The sequence below is a fragment of the Panthera tigris genome, chromosome E1 (assembly GCF_018350195.1).
Source record: "Panthera tigris isolate Pti1 chromosome E1, P.tigris_Pti1_mat1.1, whole genome shotgun sequence".
In the NCBI taxonomy this organism is placed as follows: Eukaryota; Metazoa; Chordata; class Mammalia; order Carnivora; family Felidae; genus Panthera; species Panthera tigris.
The window spans coordinates 12,445,513-12,463,957 of NC_056673.1; the positions used below are offsets into that span (position 1 = coordinate 12,445,513).

General features: G+C 59.2%; 1 protein-coding gene across 2 annotated transcripts; it reads right to left on the reverse strand.

Moving 5' to 3' along the window:
- Positions 1–3,068: 3,068 nt before the first annotated feature.
- Positions 3,069–15,860, reverse strand: NATD1 (N-acetyltransferase domain containing 1). 2 transcript variants are annotated; one of them, XM_042966331.1, is made up of 3 exons: positions 15,711–15,860; positions 8,076–8,194; positions 3,069–6,159 (listed from the first exon to the last, which is right to left on the reverse strand). In XM_042966331.1, exons 1-3 carry the CDS (start codon positions 15,814–15,816, stop codon positions 6,043–6,045), a joined length of 342 nt encoding a protein of 113 aa, XP_042822265.1. In that variant the 5' UTR covers positions 15,817–15,860; the 3' UTR covers positions 3,069–6,042. The 2 variants fall into 2 exon arrangements, with proteins under 2 accessions (XP_042822265.1, XP_042822264.1); XM_042966330.1 differs by lacking the exon at positions 15,711–15,860 and having other exon boundaries at positions 8,076–9,531.
- Between the last annotated feature and the right edge of the window lie 2,585 nt (positions 15,861–18,445).

An 18,445-nucleotide genomic window follows, 5' to 3' on the forward strand; every position in this document is an offset into this window, starting at 1 on the left:
TGCACACGGAACAGCATGTGCAAAGGCCCTGAGGTGGGAGTGACTTCGCAGGCATGAGGAACAGCGGTGGCGGGGGAGCCCGTGTGGCTTACAGAGTGGGGGGGATGAGGTCAGAGGCCGTGGGGACCATGTCGTGTGGGGCCTGTGCGCTGATCCCTTCACAAAGCCCACCTCTTTTAGCTTTCAAGCTAGATATTCCTTCTTCAAGAGAGCCTTCCAGGGCCCTCTGCGTGGGGTGGGTGCCTCGCCTGTGTATGCCGGCAGCCTTGTCACGGAGTCTTCTGGCTGGGGGTGTGCTTTTGACCCCCGCCACGCACTGTGGGTCCCCTGAAGATGGAGCCCCATCCGCCTTGCTCACCCTTATGTCCTCAGGGGACACATAACGGCTACTCCACGTGGGAATGGGACTGGCATTCTGAACTGTGGGGTCTCCACGTGGAAAAGGAGGACTGTCCCTTCACGGGCGTCTTGGGAAATTTCAACGAGGGCAAGTGGCTCTTATCTTTAGTTGGCCGTTTTGTCTTAGCAGATGAAACACCAGTGAATTCTTATTCCCCGACTCTTTTTATTCTAGATTCCAGAACGACCACGGAGAGGCTTATTCCTGTCCTGTCTCAGCATCTTCCCACATCTGACGTGTGACTTCATCGTGGAGTGCCTCTCACATCTGGACAGTCTGTAGAAAGAAGCCTCTTGAAGGATCCTCCCGTGACCTCCCGCCTTCCAGCCTCTCCCTGATCCAGGAGGTTGCCGGACCTCAACCCCCAGGTCTCCCATCCAACTCCCTGATTCGCGGCCTGCCAGCGTCCCCCTTCACCTCCTACAGGCTCATGACACGCCAGCCCCTGGGGCGCCACCGTTGTGAGGACTGAGGGCCTCCGCATGGGAGTGGCCATTCCAACAGCCTTTCTGCGTCGGCTTGGCATTGGGACCTGTCATTCTCCATCATGCCGCCTTCAGCCCTTGGCGTCTAGATGGCCTGGCGTGATGGCAGGTGCCCCGCCCCAAGCTGGCAAGAATATTTTATCCCGGCTACTTGTCTGCGTGCATCCACGTCCCTTCCTCCCCTGGATCACGCAGGGAGGACACGCCTGCAAGCCCCACTTCCCAGAGCCCTTAGCATTGGGCTGCCCGGTCATTTCTGCCCCAGGGAGGTGCTGGCAGGAGACTAGAAGGCAGTGAAGGAGTTTCTGGACGTGGGGGGTGTTTTTAGCGGCGGTTGCAGCGGGGACCTGCGGGCCTGTACTCCGGGGTTTTGTTTGGGCAGCGAAGCCCTTCCAGGGGCCCAGTGATCGCAGCTTGCGGCGACACTCCGTCACCGGCTCCCACCGGTAGCTTCCCACACTTGCTACTCTTCGGGTCACTGGGTCATCTTCTCACGCTGGCTCCTCTCATCCTTCCTATGGTTTGGTAACCAGTCCCCGCACGAAATCCCCTCTGTCTGAAGCACCTAGAGTCAGTTTTGCTGACTCTCCACTGACCGCTGTTGTTCTTGGGACGGGCTACGGCCTCCGAGGATCGGGGAGCCGGGCCCCGGCTGCGCTGGAGCGCAGGCATGACCTCGCTGCCGGAAGGCGGGGCCTGGAGCCCCCCTGGCTGCTGTCCCCAGTCACCGTGATGGGGATCACAGGCGCAGATGCTCTGGTATGGTCTGGCAGCGGGGGCTGCGCTGGAGTCAGAGGGAGGAAAACCCAGGGCTTGGCTTGAGGCGCAGGTACCAAACCACAAAGCGTCCGAGGCCAGAAAAGCCCGTCTTTGATATCGTGTAGCTGTCGGCCGGATACGACTGCAAACAGAACCCCGGATGGGATCTCGCTGGTTGTGGTGACAAGTCTGTCGCGTTCACAGCCTCGCCAGACTCTGACGTGCACTTTACGGTGCTGACTCGGAAGGAGCGGGGCCCTGAGAATAGCACAAGGGACACTTGGCTGGACTTGAGCAAATTAGAGAATCCTGAACTGAGGAAGGGACAATGTGAGCGAATGCTTGAACGTCATGCCCCAGCTGCACGTGATGTCTTCTCACGCCCGCTGGGCCCCCCGATTAGTGATGCCCCTCGTAGCTCAGCACGGAACCATCCTCAGCCTTCCAAACGAGCAGAGAAGCTGCCAGAAGAGTTATCTGTGTATTGCCCTCGGTTACCATTTGTCACCTAAAGTAAGATCTCACGACACACAAGCACAGCAGCATAAGGAGGGCAGGAGCTAGGTGTGGATCCTGGTTCCCCTGCTCTCTAGCTATGTGGGCTGCAGCCTAGTGACTCCCCCCTTCTGAGCCTCAGTTTCCTCATCCGTAAAACAGGCCTAAGAACCGGGATCTCACGGCACGGCTGTGATGACGAAGCCGGACGGAAACTCTGAAGGGCCTGGTGATCGTGGTGCCTTCCCGTTTTGTTCGGACTAGCACCGTAATTCCGAGTGAGGACTAGGAGAAAAACTTCCCACTCGAGGGTCCCGCCCTCCCCGGGCAGTGGCGTCGTGGGTAGGGAGCGGGACACACACACGACGGGGCCACACAGTCCTCGGGCACAGTGCCCGGCTTACCCCAGAGGCCCGTACCACTGGACCAGGATTTCCTGACAAGGCTCTTTGGCGGGGAGAGGGCCATGCCTAAGAGCAGTAGCTGACGTGAGGTGACGGGACCTCACAGCCTTTTCCTGGTAACCCCCGTCCAGCCGCCCTGCTGGCCGTGTCGAGAGCACGGCCGTGGCCTCAGGAGGTGGGAGCTGCGGCACGGGAAAGGATGACAAAGTCCCCGGATCCCGACACCACCGGTGTCTGGCCGGGAGACCTTAGCCAAGCCCTGGTGCCTGTCGCGAGCTCCTTACCTGAAAATGGGGGGGGTTGCTGCTCATTAAATAAGCGGCTGAACGCCAGGGACCAGGGACAGAATGGAGACCGCCGGACTGGCCTGCTCTCCCTTCCTTCCTCACACCCCATGGCTCCCGAATCGAACAGGTAGAAGGGGACCAGGGATCAGACTGCTGTGGGGAAGGCGCAAGATGCCGCCCCCCACCCTGGCCTGTGAGCACCCGTGCTGTCGCATCTAGCAGTCCTGGGGCCCGCACGCCACATCACACCTTTTATTGAAATGTATGCCATGCAATCTGTTCAGGAGCTTGAAAAATAACAAAAGGGAGCAGGTCTGGAGACCAGCCTTGGCCCAGACACCACACGGAACAGGTCCTGAGTAGGAAAGGCACATGAGTTACCCCCTATTTTGACTGGGCAAGAAAAACCCACAAAGCGAGACACGGCAGGACAGCGCGGGGCCTTTGGGGGAGATCTGCTGGAAGGGGGGCCCGGGTGGGATCCCTAAGCGTCCCCCTGCCCCTGCAGGGTGGTGCAAGGACCGGCCCGCGTGACCCGCCTCCTGGAACTCCCCGGATGGGTGGGGGTGACGCTGGAACGGACTGAGTAGCACCGGGGCAGGCCGGTGGAGGTGGGCCGGGGGCTCCAGGGCCCGCGTCTGCTGCAGACCGCGGGGTCCCAGCCTCAGAGAGCAGGCTGTTGCTTTGAGACTCCGCTGAAGGCTGAGGGCCCCGTAGGGGGGGCAATGGTCCTTTAAGGCAGCCGGAGTTGAGGAGGCTCCAGGTTGCTCCTGCAGGAACTGGGGACGAGCTGTTCCTGGGCCCAGGGCTGTACACGGCCCCCGAGACCCTGCATTTCCCCTGGTTCAAGTACTAAGTGTTTTGTGTGTGTGCTGGCCAGTGTGGCACGTCACCTGCTGTAAGAACACAGGTTCGGGCTGGGACACACTGGGGACTGGAACAGGGCTGCTCCCTCCTGATGCCACCTGGCTCTCTGCTCCTGTAGGCCCTGGGGTCCCGTGTGCCACTGCTGCAGGGCACCCTCCCGTGGATGGGCCGGGGGACCCTGGGGCCAAGTACCCTCCTGGTACCCACATCACCCTGCAGACCAGGGAGGGAAGCAGCACCAGCTTGCTGAGCTACTGGGGAGGAGTTTTCACGACTGAGTCTGTGCTTGACCTTGGGAAGGCATGTGTGGGTGGGGAGTGGGAGGGGACCCCCAACCGCATTGCCTCAGGAGTCCGAGGGAGAAGGCCCGGCTCCTGGACTGGCCCATCTGTCCATTCTTGGGCCTTCAGCCTGCTCTTTCCTCAGACCGCACCAGGGATGCGATACCCCCAGCCTCGGAGGGGACTCGGCAGCCGAGCCTACTTCCTGCTGGGTTCTTCCTGTCCAGGGACTGCCAGCCCAGCGGAGGCCTAGGCGATTCTCTGACTCCTCGCGGTAGCCCTTCGCAAACAGAGCTGAGGAGCACGGTGGGAAAGCGAGGGGTGTCCTCAGCCCTCGGGGAATCCTTGGAGGCCGGAGTGGGGTTGGGGGCTGGCACGTGGAGTGGGTGGGGGATGCTAAGGGCAGTGCCTCTCTGGGGCTCAGGGACCCCCAGTGGGCAGGCTGTCGGGCCTCTGTGCACCTGCTGATCTAGACGTTCCTGCCACTGGGTGAGAAGGTGTCTGTGCAAATGTCTGAGGTGGCCCCTGAGCTGCTGCGGTGGTAGCGGTGAGCTTGGTGCAGAGACTGGAAGCAAAGAGGTGAGCGGAAAAGGCCGACCGCAGGCCAGTGGATGCCATGGCGAGTCACAGAAAAGGGAGGGGTCACCTGGCAACCAGTACCCCGAACACACACACCTCCCCAAACCCTCCCCCAGTCGGAGGCCCGAAGGGGACAGGATACCCCTCCAGATGTGCTGTTAACTGACATCTCAGCCCCAGAGGGACTCTGACCCCAGGGTCGCCCTCCAGCCCCACAGAGGAGCGGGCATGGATTTGACCTTGTGGGAAGTAGGGCACAGGTCAGGACCCCGAGCTCTAACCAGCTCACAAGGCCGGCAGAACAAAGGGTGCTGGTGTGCACCTCCCAGGCCAGGAAAGTTGGTCTGGGAGGAACCCCGGAATTCTAGCCAGGCCACAGAACGTGCCCGGCCACCAGCTTGCCAAGAAAGAGAAAAGCAGCTCTGACATCCAGCGGCCATGAAGGAAATCCCTCTGCAGAAATGTTTCTTCCCATTGGGTGCTGAGGACGGTTCCTTGAGGACAGTTCGCCTCCCTCCCATTCGAGCTCCAAAGGGTCATCTCTGAGAAAGCCCACCCTGCGGGTGGCCAAGGGGCTGGTGAAGGGGGGCTTCCCAGTGCTTGGTTGCTCGGGCCACACCCGGAGCTGGCTCCAGGCAGACGGGGCAAACGGAGGGTGGGGGCGGGTAGCGGGTGGGTGTCGATTTCCGGCAGAGCTGACAGGCCAGGGGGCAAGGAGTGAAGGGAACAGGTACCACGGAGAGAACACCCAGCGCTCCCTCCGCTGACGCACAGCCCTGCACATAGTGTCCTGTGTGTGTGCGCATATGCGTGTGTGTGCGTGCATGTGTGTGCGTGTGCATGTGTGCTCATGTGTGCACCCATTCCGGGCTCTGCACATGAAGGAGGCTCGCCCCTCGCCCTGGCCTGCCCCCCGGCGCCAGGGCACACGAGCTGGAGGAAGAGAAGGGGCAGTGCTGGTGGCAGCCGTGGCTCGGTGCTACGCCCCCGGGAAGTTGGCACACGAGGTTTCTTATTGCACCTCTCCCCTCGGGGGGACACCCTCCTCATCTGCAGAAAGGACACAGACGTAGGTGGTGGCAGACGGGGCCCCAAATTGGCCCTACTGCCAATCACAGAGCTGGGAACAGCAGGGGGGAGCCAGACTGGCCACGGGACGCCCCTGAGCACACTCCGGTCCTGGCGGCAGGCCCTCGCAGGCCTGCCCGCAAACGGCCCGGGTGGCCTTCTGAGAAGCCAGCCAGCGTCTGAGGAGGGGGAGCGGCCGGACCCTCGGCTGCCCGGCCTCCCCTTTACCGGGGTAGCTGGACCACTGCCCATCCTCGGCCAGCGGCCTCCAGGGGCCACAGGTGAGTGTCCTTACAAAAATAACTCTGAGTCTGTCCCCCGGGGCGGGGGCGGGTTTCCTGAGAGCACGCGGAGGGCCAGGGCGAAGGCCGTGAGGAGAGGTCTGGCAAGGAGGGCTCCCGCCCTGCGGGGCCGGGGTTATGGCTGCAGGCGCTCCAGGTACTGCGGCAGGGGGTTCTCCTTGACGTACTTCTGGATGTACCAGCACGTGAGATGGGCCCGCAGGTCCTCCTCCACTACGAAGTCCAGAGCGGCCTGGCAGGCGGGGCGGAGAGAAAGGCGGTCAGTGCCCGGAGCCCGCACCCCTGCCGCCGCGCTTCCCGGGCCGCTCCCCGACCCCGACCCCGAGGGCGGGAGCTGGCTCTGCCTGGTCTGCAACGGAAGGTGGGAGGTGCTGCCGCCACCCTCCTCTTCCAGTTGGGGCAACCGAGGCAGAAAGCTTTGGTACGCTGCCCGAGGCCACACGGCAGTGAAGTGAACAGGCCAGGACTGGATCCAGAGGCCCCGCTCAAAACCGCCCTGGGAGGGAGTCTCTACCCAGGCAGCCACGCGGGCACAGCTCTGCGCTCGTGAACGGCATCGGGTGGACACGGAGCAGGAGAACCCCCTCCCCGTGGCCGGTCTGGCCCGTCCCCTCCTTCCCCGCCCCTCCCCCCCAGCCACCAGGACACCTGTCACCCAATGCACCTGCCCCGGCTGAGCTCAGGGCCTCCGTGCTCCCAAGGCACCTGCCGCCTACAGCGCCTTTTCCCTCATCTCCACGTGGCCACTCATTTGATGCCTCCTTCTGGAACCTTACCCTCAGGCTGGGTCAGGGGCGCCCCAGGGCCCCCCGCACCCAGCAGAGGTCACGCTTAGTTCTTACAGGGCTCCCAAAGCCAATCGTGGGGAAGCGATGAGGGTGCCAGTGTGTGGCCTTCATCTGTGGCTGTGGTTGTGTGCACCAACGAGCTCACGAGACGGAGAACGAGGGCCTGTCTGGTGCACGCCCTGCCTCTGGTGCCTGGCAGGATGCTGCACACGGCTGGTGTTTAATAAACGTTTGCTGAAACAAAGTGGAAGACAGCCCGGGTGGGGTTGGCTGGTCTGATGAAAGGGGAGCAGCATTTACTGAGCACCTACCAGGGACCCCGTGCTTCCAGGTTGGCCAGCGTGACCCTCCAGCCCCACGTGCCCGAGCAGGCCTTGGTGCATCTCACCGTCCACACCCCGTCTCAGGACTCTCTACCTGAGACCCTCAAGAGACAAGACGCCAGTCTCTGCTCCCGTTTCGCAGAAAAAGAAACCGAAGGCCCAACAAGGTACCCGTCAGAGGCCACACGGTGAACACTTGGTGCCCTCGGCAGGCACAGCTCAGGGGAGTCCCGGACGGGGCCTCCAGCAGGTCCCATGGCTGGCCGAGGCCGTGAGGGAGGGGTGCACCCCGCTCCAAGGCCCACCTCCCCTCTACCCAGGTGGGTAACTCCCGGGGTTTCCTCCTCAGTAACACGGGACAGCCCCCCCACACCAACTGACAGCTTGTCCCACTTAAAGGAAGAAGACAGCCGTGTCTGAAATACTCAGGAGGCACAAGCTGCTGGCCCCGGTTAGCAACTAAACCAGGGCAGAGGCTGGAGGAGGAACAGAGGCCCGAGGTCGGGGTGGAGGTTCGAAGGACGGGCGGAGGGAACGTGGGCCTGGAGTGGCCCTCGGGAGAACGAACGGAAGGCCGTTCCGTTCCAGGCTGCACTTCCCCGCATGAAGCCCAAACGTGCTCTCCAGCCGGCCTGGGGTCCGAGGGGCTTTTGGATGAAGGGGCTGGGGTTGGGGGTTGCGGCACAAGCCAATGTACCCGAACGTTCATTTATCCACTTGTTCAGGAAGGATTTACTGAGCGCCTATGGACTATATGCCGGGTGCTGGGGCCCCAGCCAGTGAGCTCCTGACGCACGGCAGGCATCAGTGGCCAGGAGGCTTAGCTCTACAGAAACCCGGGCCCCAGAGGAGCTGGGGGAAGGCAAAGTGTGCTGCCTGACGCCTGCATACTCCCAGCTGTAACCTGTTGGCCGGGGCGGGGGGCACCCATCTACACGTCAGCCAAGACACAGGCCCCGATCAGCCCCCGGGACCATGGTTTAGCTGAACGCGGGGGCGGCTCCCTCTCCCCACCCTTCACCCTCCGCGCCCCCTACCTTGGCGAGGTGCTTGGCGATGCCGCGCCCGCGGTAGGCGTCGGGGACCTCCGTGTGCTGTAGGTCCACGATCCGCTTGCCCACGTACTCATACAGCAGGACGGCCCGGTCGTGACAGCCTGCGGACGGAGGGTGGTGAACAGGTGAGGCTGTGACGACTCTCGGGGCCTGACTCAGGCAAATGGTGGAGGGACGGGCATTTGGAGGCACGCTGCTAGAGTCGGATCCCGAATAATGTCTCTGTGCCTCAGTTTCCTCATCCATAAAGTGGGGATATGAGAAAGCACTCCTCACACGTAGTTGGACGACTAAGCGAGGTCGTCTCTACAAAACGCTCTGAGTAGCAACCTCAGCACCAGCCGTCCATCTACCCACTCATCCACCTCCACAGCCATCTCAGCCATGCAGCCACCCATCTAGTCCCCAGCCGTCCTATCGGTCCATCTGTCCGTTCAACCATGTATCCATCCATTCCACTCAGCACGTGTTTACTGAGCCCCAGGCACTGTTTCTGATACTGGGACTCACCCACAAGCAAGCCAGACAAAGAGCCCTGCCCTAGTGGAAATGGCTAGAGGGGGAGACAGAGAATAAACAAGGAAAACAAGTTAATGTGTAGCGTGGCAGAGGGTGGGGCAGAGGGAGTGTTTGGTAGAGACAGGAAGGAGCAGAGGGAGTCAGCCCCGGGTCGTCTGGGGAACAGTGTTTTGGCGGAGGGAACAGCTGGCGTAAAGGCTCTGAAGCAGGAGTGGGTGTGGTGTGTTTGAGGGACAGTGAGGAGGCTGGGGTGGCCGGAGCAGTGTGGGCAAAGCGGGAGAAGGTGAGAATAGGGAGGTGACAGGAACAGGTCCCGCAGAGCCTCTTAGATCTCTGTGAGCTGTGAGCCATAGGAGGGTCGTGGGCAGAGGAGGGGCAGGAGGTGACTCATGACTTCGTGGAATCCGTCCGTCCGTCCGGCAGCCTCGAGAACAGGAGAACAGACCGGGGGCAGGAGCAGGGAGACAGCTGAGGCGGCTGCTGCACTAGTCCAGGTGAGTGATGATGGGGACACAGACCCGGGTGGGGGCGGTGGGGGTGCGAGAAGGGATCAGAGTCTGAGGGTGTTTTGCAGGTGTAGCCAGCAGGATGTGCCGATGACTCGGACGTGGTAAGTGAGAGAAACAAGAGTTGAGAACAACTCCACGGTTTATCATTTCAGACGGTTTCAAGTGTGCGAAGGAAAAAGTAAAGTGGGTTGGGGGCAAGATGGGGCCATTCAGCCAGGGGGGCAGTCTGGGGAGATCCCTCCAAGAAAACCTCTGAGTCGAGGGGGTGCTTGAGGGAGGGACAGGCAGAGGGTGCAGTCAATGCAAAGGCCCTGAGATTAGAAAACACAAATCGCTGCCCCTAAAAGAAAACATGTCAGTGCCAAGTGTCTTTCTCTAATTTTTGTAACGTTTTTAAAATTTTATTTTTGAGATAGAGTGAGCACGAGAGGGTGAAGGGGTGGGGACAGAAGATTCAAAGCCGGCTCCACGCTGACAGCACACGGCCCAACGTGGGGCTCGAACCCATAAACCGTGAGATCATGACCTGAGCCAAACTTGGACGCTCAACCCACTGAGTCGCCCAGGCACCCCTATCTTTCTAATTTTTAAAAGCGAATTGTCTTCCATGTGTTTTAACTTTAAAGCATGCTGGAGAATTCGCCCCTAGTGCCGTCTGGGCTCCCCGTCTATGGCGGGTGTGGAAGACGGACAGGCCTAGAGATAGAAATGACCAGACCAGGGTCTTGCAGCGAGTCGGACACTGCACCAGGGCCCCATCCCATGCGGGAGGCTTTCTGTTTCTCCCCAGAGCTCCAGGAGGGAGGCTACAATTCATCTTCCAGATGGGGAAACTGAGCTCCAGAGATCCAAGTACCACAGCGAGTGCCAGGGGAAACTGCCACCCAGGCCTCCGGAGCCTCAGCCCAGTTCTCTTCCTGCCCCCCCCCCCCCCCCCCCCGCCCTCAACATGCCTCCTGCCGCCGGGCCTTTGCCTTGGCAGTTCCTTCTGCCTGGAACACCCTTTCCCCTTCTCAGCCCCAGTGATGGTGGCCCCAGTTCTGCTTCCCCCCCCGCCCCACCTCCAGACCCCCAACATCTCCTCCTTGTGTCCCAACTGTGGCTCTGCCGGCTGAGCTGTGGCCAGGGTCCAGCTGTGGCCTCCACGGCAGCCTGCCCCAGCTGTGTCGCAAGGGACTTGGTTCTCGGCTCCTGCATCTGTTGGAGTTCCTCCAGCTCGCCCAGTACAGGAGAGCAGAGACCAGGAGGCTATTTTGGGCCCGAGCTGGTCACCAGTCACTGGAGGAGCTGTCTGCCTGTCCTGGCCATTTAATTACCCCCCAACTCACAGAGGGTCTACTATGTGTCAGGCAGGGTTTTGAATGCTATGCATGCAGCAGTGAAGAAAACGGACTGACCCTGCCTTCGTGGAGGAAGACAGAGAAACAAAACCACCGTAATAAAAGACTCGAGGCCAGCAGTTGGACAGCAAAGAGGGAAGGCCTACCATTTTAAACAGAGTATACAGGGAGGCCTCTTTGGAGCAAAGACCTGGAGGAGGCAAACCATCCAAGAGGAGATGCGGGGGCTGAGTTATCCCGGTGGTTAAGAACAGCATGTGCAAAGGCCCTGAGGTGGAACGTTCTCGGACCAGTGGCTGGGGAGGGGGCAAACCGAATGAAGGAGGGAGAGCGGTAGGAAGGTGCTTTGGGGTCCTGGCTTTCCCAGGCTGGCCTTCAGGGAGATGACAGGCAGCTCACATCTGTGGGGCCCTGCCACGGGCAGCCCCGTGCTCAGCTCTCTCCACACACCAATCCTCTCCACGGTCTTACAAAATGGGTAAGGTTCTTACAGCCCCATTTACAGATGGGGAAACTGAGGCTCCAAGAGGCAGTCACACAGGCTGGCAGCCTGTGGGGCTGAGTTCACTTAGGAGAGTTTTCTACCTGAAAGAGGTACAAAAAGGCATCTGGGGCCACCAGGGTGGGTGGGCTACGTGTGAGGGAAAAGCTCTGTACTGAATTCTCCCGCTGGCCAGACCCAGGACTCCAGGCTGGGGAGGACCCAGAGACCCCTAGTGAACAGTCTTGGGGAGCCTGGCCCGTGGCCTGGCACCTGGGCCTTAGAGAGGCAGCAAAGGTCACCTGGTCCCAACCACCCACACCTGACGCCTGGAGAGCCCCAGAAAACGGCCACCTTCCCGTGGCTCAGGCCAAGATCCTCAGGGCCCTCTGTGCCCTGCTTTCCTCTCAAACTCTGACCTGATCCTTCAGCAGGTCCATGGACATAACCTTCAAAATGTGCCTGGAATCTGGACAGTGCTCACGTGTCCACAGGCACCCTCTTCCGGCTGCCTTACCGGCTTCCCTGAGTCCGCCCACCGGATCCTTTCTCTCACCTGGTGGGGCCCTGGTCCAGCCACACTGGCCTTGTGGCTCCTTACACACACCCAGCTCTTGACCCCCCAGCCTTTGTTGAACTGTTCTTGCCGCCTGCTTGGGCCCCAGACCCTTATCTGGGCCAGGTCCCATGAACTGCCAAGAACTCCAAGCCTCACTAGCAAGGGGGTCAGCGCTCGCCATTGGGGGGCCACAGGAACAAGCCCAGGGCAGAGTGGGGCCCTGAGTTCCAGTCCCAGCTTTGCCAGGTGACCTCAGGCCAATCCTGAGACCTCTGTGGCCAAGACCTTACCTCTCCTGCTTGGGACAATCAGTACCACCCTCCCGGACCGCAGAATCACATCGAGATCTTGAACTGTAACTGATTCTGAGGAAAGTTACAGCTGTTCCGCTAATGGGGCCCTGCCCTGGGTGTCTCCACTCTGGCACCCTCCATCCGGCCCCACTGAGGACTGAGGTCCCCGGGAAGCCATCAGGGGAAGTGGTCACCGAGAAATTCTTTTCCCTGGCAGGCCGGAAGGAGGAGCCAGGATTCAGGGTTGGAGATGTGGGACTTTTGGAGAGAGCCACCAACCCTGCTGAGTCGGGGGCCGGTGGATCCAAACACCCATCGTACAGGTCAGGAAACTGAAGCAGAGGCAAAGCCAGAACCCGGGCCCTCTGCTCCCTCTGGGAGCCTAAGTAGCAGACTTAGGACAAGTGGGTGCCAGAGCAGGGGGGCAGGCCCAAGAAGCACCTGGCTGGCTTTTCTGGGCATCTGCACATACAGAGGCTGGTTTGGGGAAGGGCTACACATCAGCGGCTCGAGGCGGGTTAGACATCGGGGCTGTGACCCAGAGAAGTGCGAGGGGCAGAACCCAGCACAGCCAGGAGGCACATGACGCCAGAGCCTGCGGGTCCCCCAGGCGAGTCCGTCCACAGACTGGGTTAGTCCTCTCGCCAATGCAGGCATCCTCTCCGTCCTCCCTGCTCTAGGTACCTGCCAACTCTCTGGAGACTTAGTCTTCCCATCTGCAAAATGGGGGTCAGAGAGGATGTGGAAAGCACCAGGATTCTAGGACCCCCCAGATGCAAGACCCTCCTACTTGCAGCATGTGGGAAACTCGGCCCTGGCTGGGAGGGGAGAGGAGAGGTCAAGGAAGGGACCTGCCAGGGATGGGGCTCAATTCTGGCTTAGATGCCCACTGGCTGTGTGCCCTTGTTTCCTGGGAAATGGGGATGCGCAAGCTAGTGTTTCAGAACTTGGATGTGGGGGACAAGCCTGAGCTCCGGCATCATCTCATGCTCTACCCACGCATCCTTCTTCGTCTCTTCAGGACCCAGCCATTTCTCCCCAGACATTCTCTCCTCGCAATGTCTGGACTGGTGCAGTAGCTACCTCCCTGCTCCTATCTTGCCCCACACAGTCTGGTCCCCTGGGAGCAGCTGGAAGGAGCCCAGAACATCCCGTCTAGCCTCCTCCGCTCAGGACCCTCCCAGGCACCCACCTCACTCAGAGTCAAAGCCAAGTCCTCAGTGGCTTCTGTGGCCCTGGTACCCCCCCCCCCCACCCCGTGACCTCTTGATCTTATCTGCTGCGATCCCCGAATCCTCCTCTCCATTACTCCACTCCCTGTTTCTCTGGATACACACCAGGCAACGCAGGGCCCCCGTTCTTGCTGCTTCTTCCACTCAGAACCCCCTTCCCTGCCTCCTTTATGTCTTTACTTAAATGGCACCTTCCCAGAGTGGCCCTTCTGGACATCTGATTCTAAACAGCGGCCCTTTCCCAACACGCCTTCCTGCTGCCCTGCTTTATTCCTCACCAGGCCCTTGGTTTCTAGGACACTTTAAGCTTTCTTTACTGTTCACTACCCCTGTAGACTGTCAGCCCCATGAGGACTCAGCACCTAGAATGATGCTCGGCACCCGGTAGGTGCTCGATAAGGACTTCTGGAAGGAATCCCAACTCTTCCCTTCCCAGGTACAAGACCTCGAGCAAGTCGGTCGCTTCCCTGTATCTCAGCATCCTCATCCGCAAAATGGGAAGAGCAGTGTCCCCTCCCCCCGCCCCTCACATGCCCAGGGCCTTCGTGGACTTGAAGGCGAGGACTTGAATGCAGCTGCTCAGTCTCTTCCCTCACCCAGAACCAGAGCTTGCTGGAAGCTTATCAGCACAGCTCTGCCAGGGGGGATGGCCCCAGAGCCTGCACCAGGAGCCCTGGGGCTGCTCTGGCTGTCCGCCTAGGCATTCACGTCTCTCAAGGGGCACAAGGAGCCAGTCTCCAGGGCTTGCTCTGCGGTTCGGGAGCCGCCATGACAGGCTGTTTCCCCTCGGCAGCCGAGGCAGGACTGGGCCCAGAGAGAGATGATCTCCATCCCCTCCCCTCCCCATATACACACCCAGACCCCACCTTGCAGGCTGGAGAGAAGCTGGCCGCCTCCCACTCCTCCCGGGGCTTGGCCGGGGAGCCCAGGCCATTTTATACTTAGCCATCTGGGGAAGGGAAGGAGGCAAGTTTAGAAAGAAAGCCAGGCCCACATCCAGCCTTGACCACAGCCAATTCTAGAGGGGTATCCTTCGGCTGTACTGATTTGCAAAAAAAAGGAAAACCCCAAATGTTCCCTTTTTCTTCTGTCTCTATGAATGTATAGAGGAGCCTCTTAAGCCCCCAAGGGAACCAGAGGCCTCTCCGGAACCTCAGAAAAGAGGATCTGAAAAACCCCAAGGACCCTCCACACAGGAATGGCCAGCCCTGAGTGTCATGGCCAGCTAGGCCACAGCGAGCACCATGGTGGCGAAAGGCCTTAGGTCCACAAGGAAAGAAGGCTGCGTAGGGTCAGTTGGGTTTGAGCTCTGGCACTTGGTAATGCGGGGCAAATCACTGTCCCTGTGGTTCAAACCTCAGTTTACTCATCCATAACGTGGAGGTGATAGTGCCCACAGCACCGGGATAGTGTAATAGGGATGTGGTAGGGCCTGAGAAATGTCCAGGCCCCAGCCCCAGCCCCAGCCTTTCCTGACTGCTTCCAAGGGCAGGCTGGACAAGCCCATTCCAGGAGTCACACCAGGTAGGATTCTATCCCAGCTCTGCCCTAACTTACTGCCTGACCTCAGGCAAGCCTTTCCCTTTTCTGATCCCCTGCCTTCCTTTCTCAGAAATGGGCACAATGGCCCGTAAGGGCCCTTCCGGCTTGGACACTGCCTCGAGGGGCCCAGCTGGGAGGGAGGAAAAAGTTATTAATGCGGTGCACAAGGAGTTCATGGTCCTGGATTTTAAAATTCTTTTTTCAATCCCCCAGACCTCTTAGCGGGGAGGGAGTATGGGTTAGTAAGTGGTGGAAACTTTCTTTACAGGAAATGAAGACTCGACTTTACTTTCTGGTTTTAAAAACAGTGATCAGTCCACGCTGATCAGCACTTGCTCTATGCTGCCGGCGCTATTCTAAGCCTTCTTCACTCTCATTATTGTATTTCCTCCCTACAACCAGCGGAGAGGAGTGCACTGGTGGTATTACCATCGCAAAGATGGAACTGGGGCACACAGATGAGGCAACTTGGCCAAAGCCTGAGAGCCAATGGGGCTGACGGTGACGGTGACACCTTCCCCTCCATCGTCCCCACCGGGGCAGACACTTCACTCTCTCCCTCCGCCCTAGATCTGCTCAGAAGATTCTCCCAACTCTGTCGGTGCAGGAAAGCTAAAGTCCGGGGGGCGGCAAGAAGCCATTTAGCACCCAGGGAAAGGGGAGACGTCCCCATTGACCCACACTCCAGGACCACTGACGGCAGCCCTCAGGGGGTGTCCAACACCGGAAAACAGCCGCGCTCGAGCAGGTGAGGGTCCCGAGTGGCTGAAGCAGGGTGCCGGCCGCAGAACACCCGAGCTGGCCCTACTTCTACGTTTGCCTTCCCGGGGGGAGGGGGAGTCCCCTGCCCGCCTGCCCGGGGCGCTCCGCGTGGGCGCGCCTCTCCCGGGCAGCCCGCTCCTCCCCAGCCCGCGAGTCGGCCGCGCCCCCACCAAGCCCGCGAGCGCAGCCCCCGGCCTGATCCCGGGGCGCCGGGCGGAGCAGCACCCGAGCGGCGGCCGCCGGAGGCCACCCCGCGGCGCGCGCTCGCGACGCCCCTCCCGGGCCGCGGGCCGGGGGCGCGCGCCCCAGCTAGGGGGCGGCCTCGGCGGGCCCCGCTTGCTCGCAGACAAAAGGCGGGGGCGGGCCGGACGCCGCGTTACCGTTGAGCCGGACGGTGAACTGGCGGCGCCGGCGGTCGTGCTCCACGCGGATGGGGCAGCCCTGCTCCAGCGCGCCCAGCGGCGCGGCGGCCGCCGAGTGCGCCATCTGCGCGCCGGGCAGCGGCCGCTGGGACCCGCGGCCCGCGCCTGCTCGGCAGGGCCGGGCGCGCGGAGCGGTGCGCGGGCCCGCGGCGGCGGCGGCGGCGGCGGCGGCTGCGGCGGGGACGGAGACTCGGGACGGCCGGCAGCCCGCAGCCGGGAGACCGCAGGCGGCGGCGCAGAAACTGACACTCGGCGGCAGCCGCGGCGGCGGCAGCAACAAAAAAAAGGAGGGGGGCCAGGAAATCAGCTGTGAGGTCACGTGCGGCGCGCAGCCAGTGGGCGCGCGACCTTTTTGTTTTGATACATTCCATTCGACTCTTAAAGGGGCCGTGCGCCTCGCTGGCCGCGTTCCACTCGCCGCCGCAAACAAAACAACGCGCTCCCCGTCTGCGCCAGGACCCCTTTCCCCTCTTGCGTTTGACCCGCAAGCAACTTTGGGCCCCCCACACGGACCCCTTCTCAAAAAGATGTAACAACCCGTGGGGAATCTAATCGTCCTCTCGAAGCCACCATTTATTAAGCACTTGCTGTGTGCACAGCGTGTGCATAGCAAAGCCCTGGTAAGCTACAGGGAGCGCTCAGTAACGACTCCTTGCACTCAGTGAAAATTCTCATCACAAGCCTGAAAAATAGGTATGCTTGACTCTATTTCACAGATGAGGAAATAGAGGCCCGAGGCACCGAAAGACCTCGAGGTCACACAGCTGGGACCTTGGGAGGCTTGGTGCTTCCTATCCGACCCTTATGCAGGTATGGCTGGTGAGGAGGGACAATCCTGAGAAGACTGTTCGGGATAGGGGTGAAATACCGCCTCACCCCAAAAGAGACAGAAGTGTAAGAAGCCGTGGAGATCTCTGGATCCACTCCACAGCTGGGGAAACTGAGTCCCAGAAAAGGGGCAGGGACTCACAAGACTGTGGGAATGGTGGCAGTGGTGGCAACCTTCTTTTCCGAAAGGGGGACTTGACCAGCCTTCCTCCGACCGACCCTCATCGTCTTCACACTTGAAGCTGTGCTCCCTCCCACCCACTGCTGTTTATGAATCACATGAACTACAGGTTACCCTTTACTAGTTTGTTAATTAAGGTGCAAGCTTGAAGGTCACTGCCACATGACCACTACCCAAATCACGGCAGAGAACACTTATGGTTCCCTCACAGCTCTTCCAATCAGTGGCCCACGCTTTCAAGTAAGGACTGTCCTTGACTTCCAGCATCATTGACTAATTTGATTTTTCTGGAATTTCACATAAACAGAATCATAGTATGCACTTTTTAGTGTCTAATGTCTTTTGTTCCACATTATCTGTGAGATTCATCCATGTTATCTTGTCATCACTGAATGGTATTCCATTGTGGGCACACACTGTAATTTATTTATCTGCTCTCGGGTTGCTTTCGGGTTTTGCCCATTACGAATAAATCTTGAACACCTCTTTTGAACACATTCTTGAACACCTCTGTCAGTGTCTGTATTGTAGCACTCCTGCTGGGTCTTTACCAAGAATGCTGTGTCTTATGGAAGGTGTAAGAGAAATTGCCTTTTATGAGACCAAATTATGAGACACTGTCAGACCTTTTTCCAAGATGGCCATTCTATTTTATGCTCCTAATAGTAATTTTGAGAGTTCCATTTGGTGTTGGCATCTTTTAACTTTAGCCATTCTGATGAGTGACTGTCAAGTGGTCTTTCAGTGGCTTTAAGTTGCATTTGCCCGATGACTGATGATGTTGAGCCTTCTTCGAAAGACTCTTAGCCATTTGGATATCCAATTTTGTGAAGAGCCTGTCTAAGGATTTTGCCCGTTCACTTTTCTTCTTTTTGATTTATTGGAGACTTTTCTTTTTATAGTTTGGTTGTAAGTCCTTTGTCAGATGTATTTATTGAGAATATCCTAGCAGGAGTTTTTTGTTTTTTTGTTTTTTTGTTTTTTTTTTTTAACAAGTGTACATTGTATCATGGAGTTTGGAAATAAAAACAAGGCCGAGGAGTGAGTCATTATGTACAAGGAGACAGAAAGAGATTCTGGGGTCAGACGGGGCCTTGACCTCAGCTGAGTCAGGGTTGACTGTAATCCTGTGCAAGCAAGATGTGACCTTTATATGTCTCAGGTGACTTCTTTGTCTCCAAAGCACTTGCTTCTGGAAATTCCATGAACAGGCCATGCTGTTTCCCATCTGGGCCTTTGCTTGTGCTATTAGTCAAATATCACCTACTCCAGGAAGCCCTCACTGATGCTTCCCAACCAGCCTCAGTCCAGGGGAGATTCCTCTCTGAATAAGTCCCTGGCACACCAAGTCCCAGTGCACACCAAGCCTAGCAGAAGAGCCCAAGATCCTCCCTGTTTTTTTTTTTTTTTTTTTTTTTTGAATTTTTTTAATGTTTATTTTTGAAAGAGAGTATGAGTCGGGGAGGAGCAGGAGAGAGAGAGAGGGGATCCGAAACAGGCTCTGTGAGTGCAGAGCCCAACTCAGGGCTCAAACTCATAAACCATTGAGCTCATGACCTGAGCTGAAATCAAGAGTCTACCGCTCAACTGACTGAGTCACTCAGGCGCTCCCCCACCCCCCCCACCCCCTCCCCCCGCCCCAACCTGTTTTAGATTCCTTTCTTTTTCTCCTACTTTTTAATGT

Excerpts from the sequence above, each read along its gene's own strand:
- NATD1 (XM_042966330.1), bottom strand. The coding sequence starts at position 8,339 with ATGGATGAGGAAACTGAGGCACAGAGACATTATTCGGGATCCGACTCT. Across the intron at positions 6,160-8,075 it reads TCGCCAAGCACCTCGCCAAG|GCCGCTCTGGACTTCGTAGT; the intron begins GTAGGGGGCGCG and ends CCCGCCTGCCAG.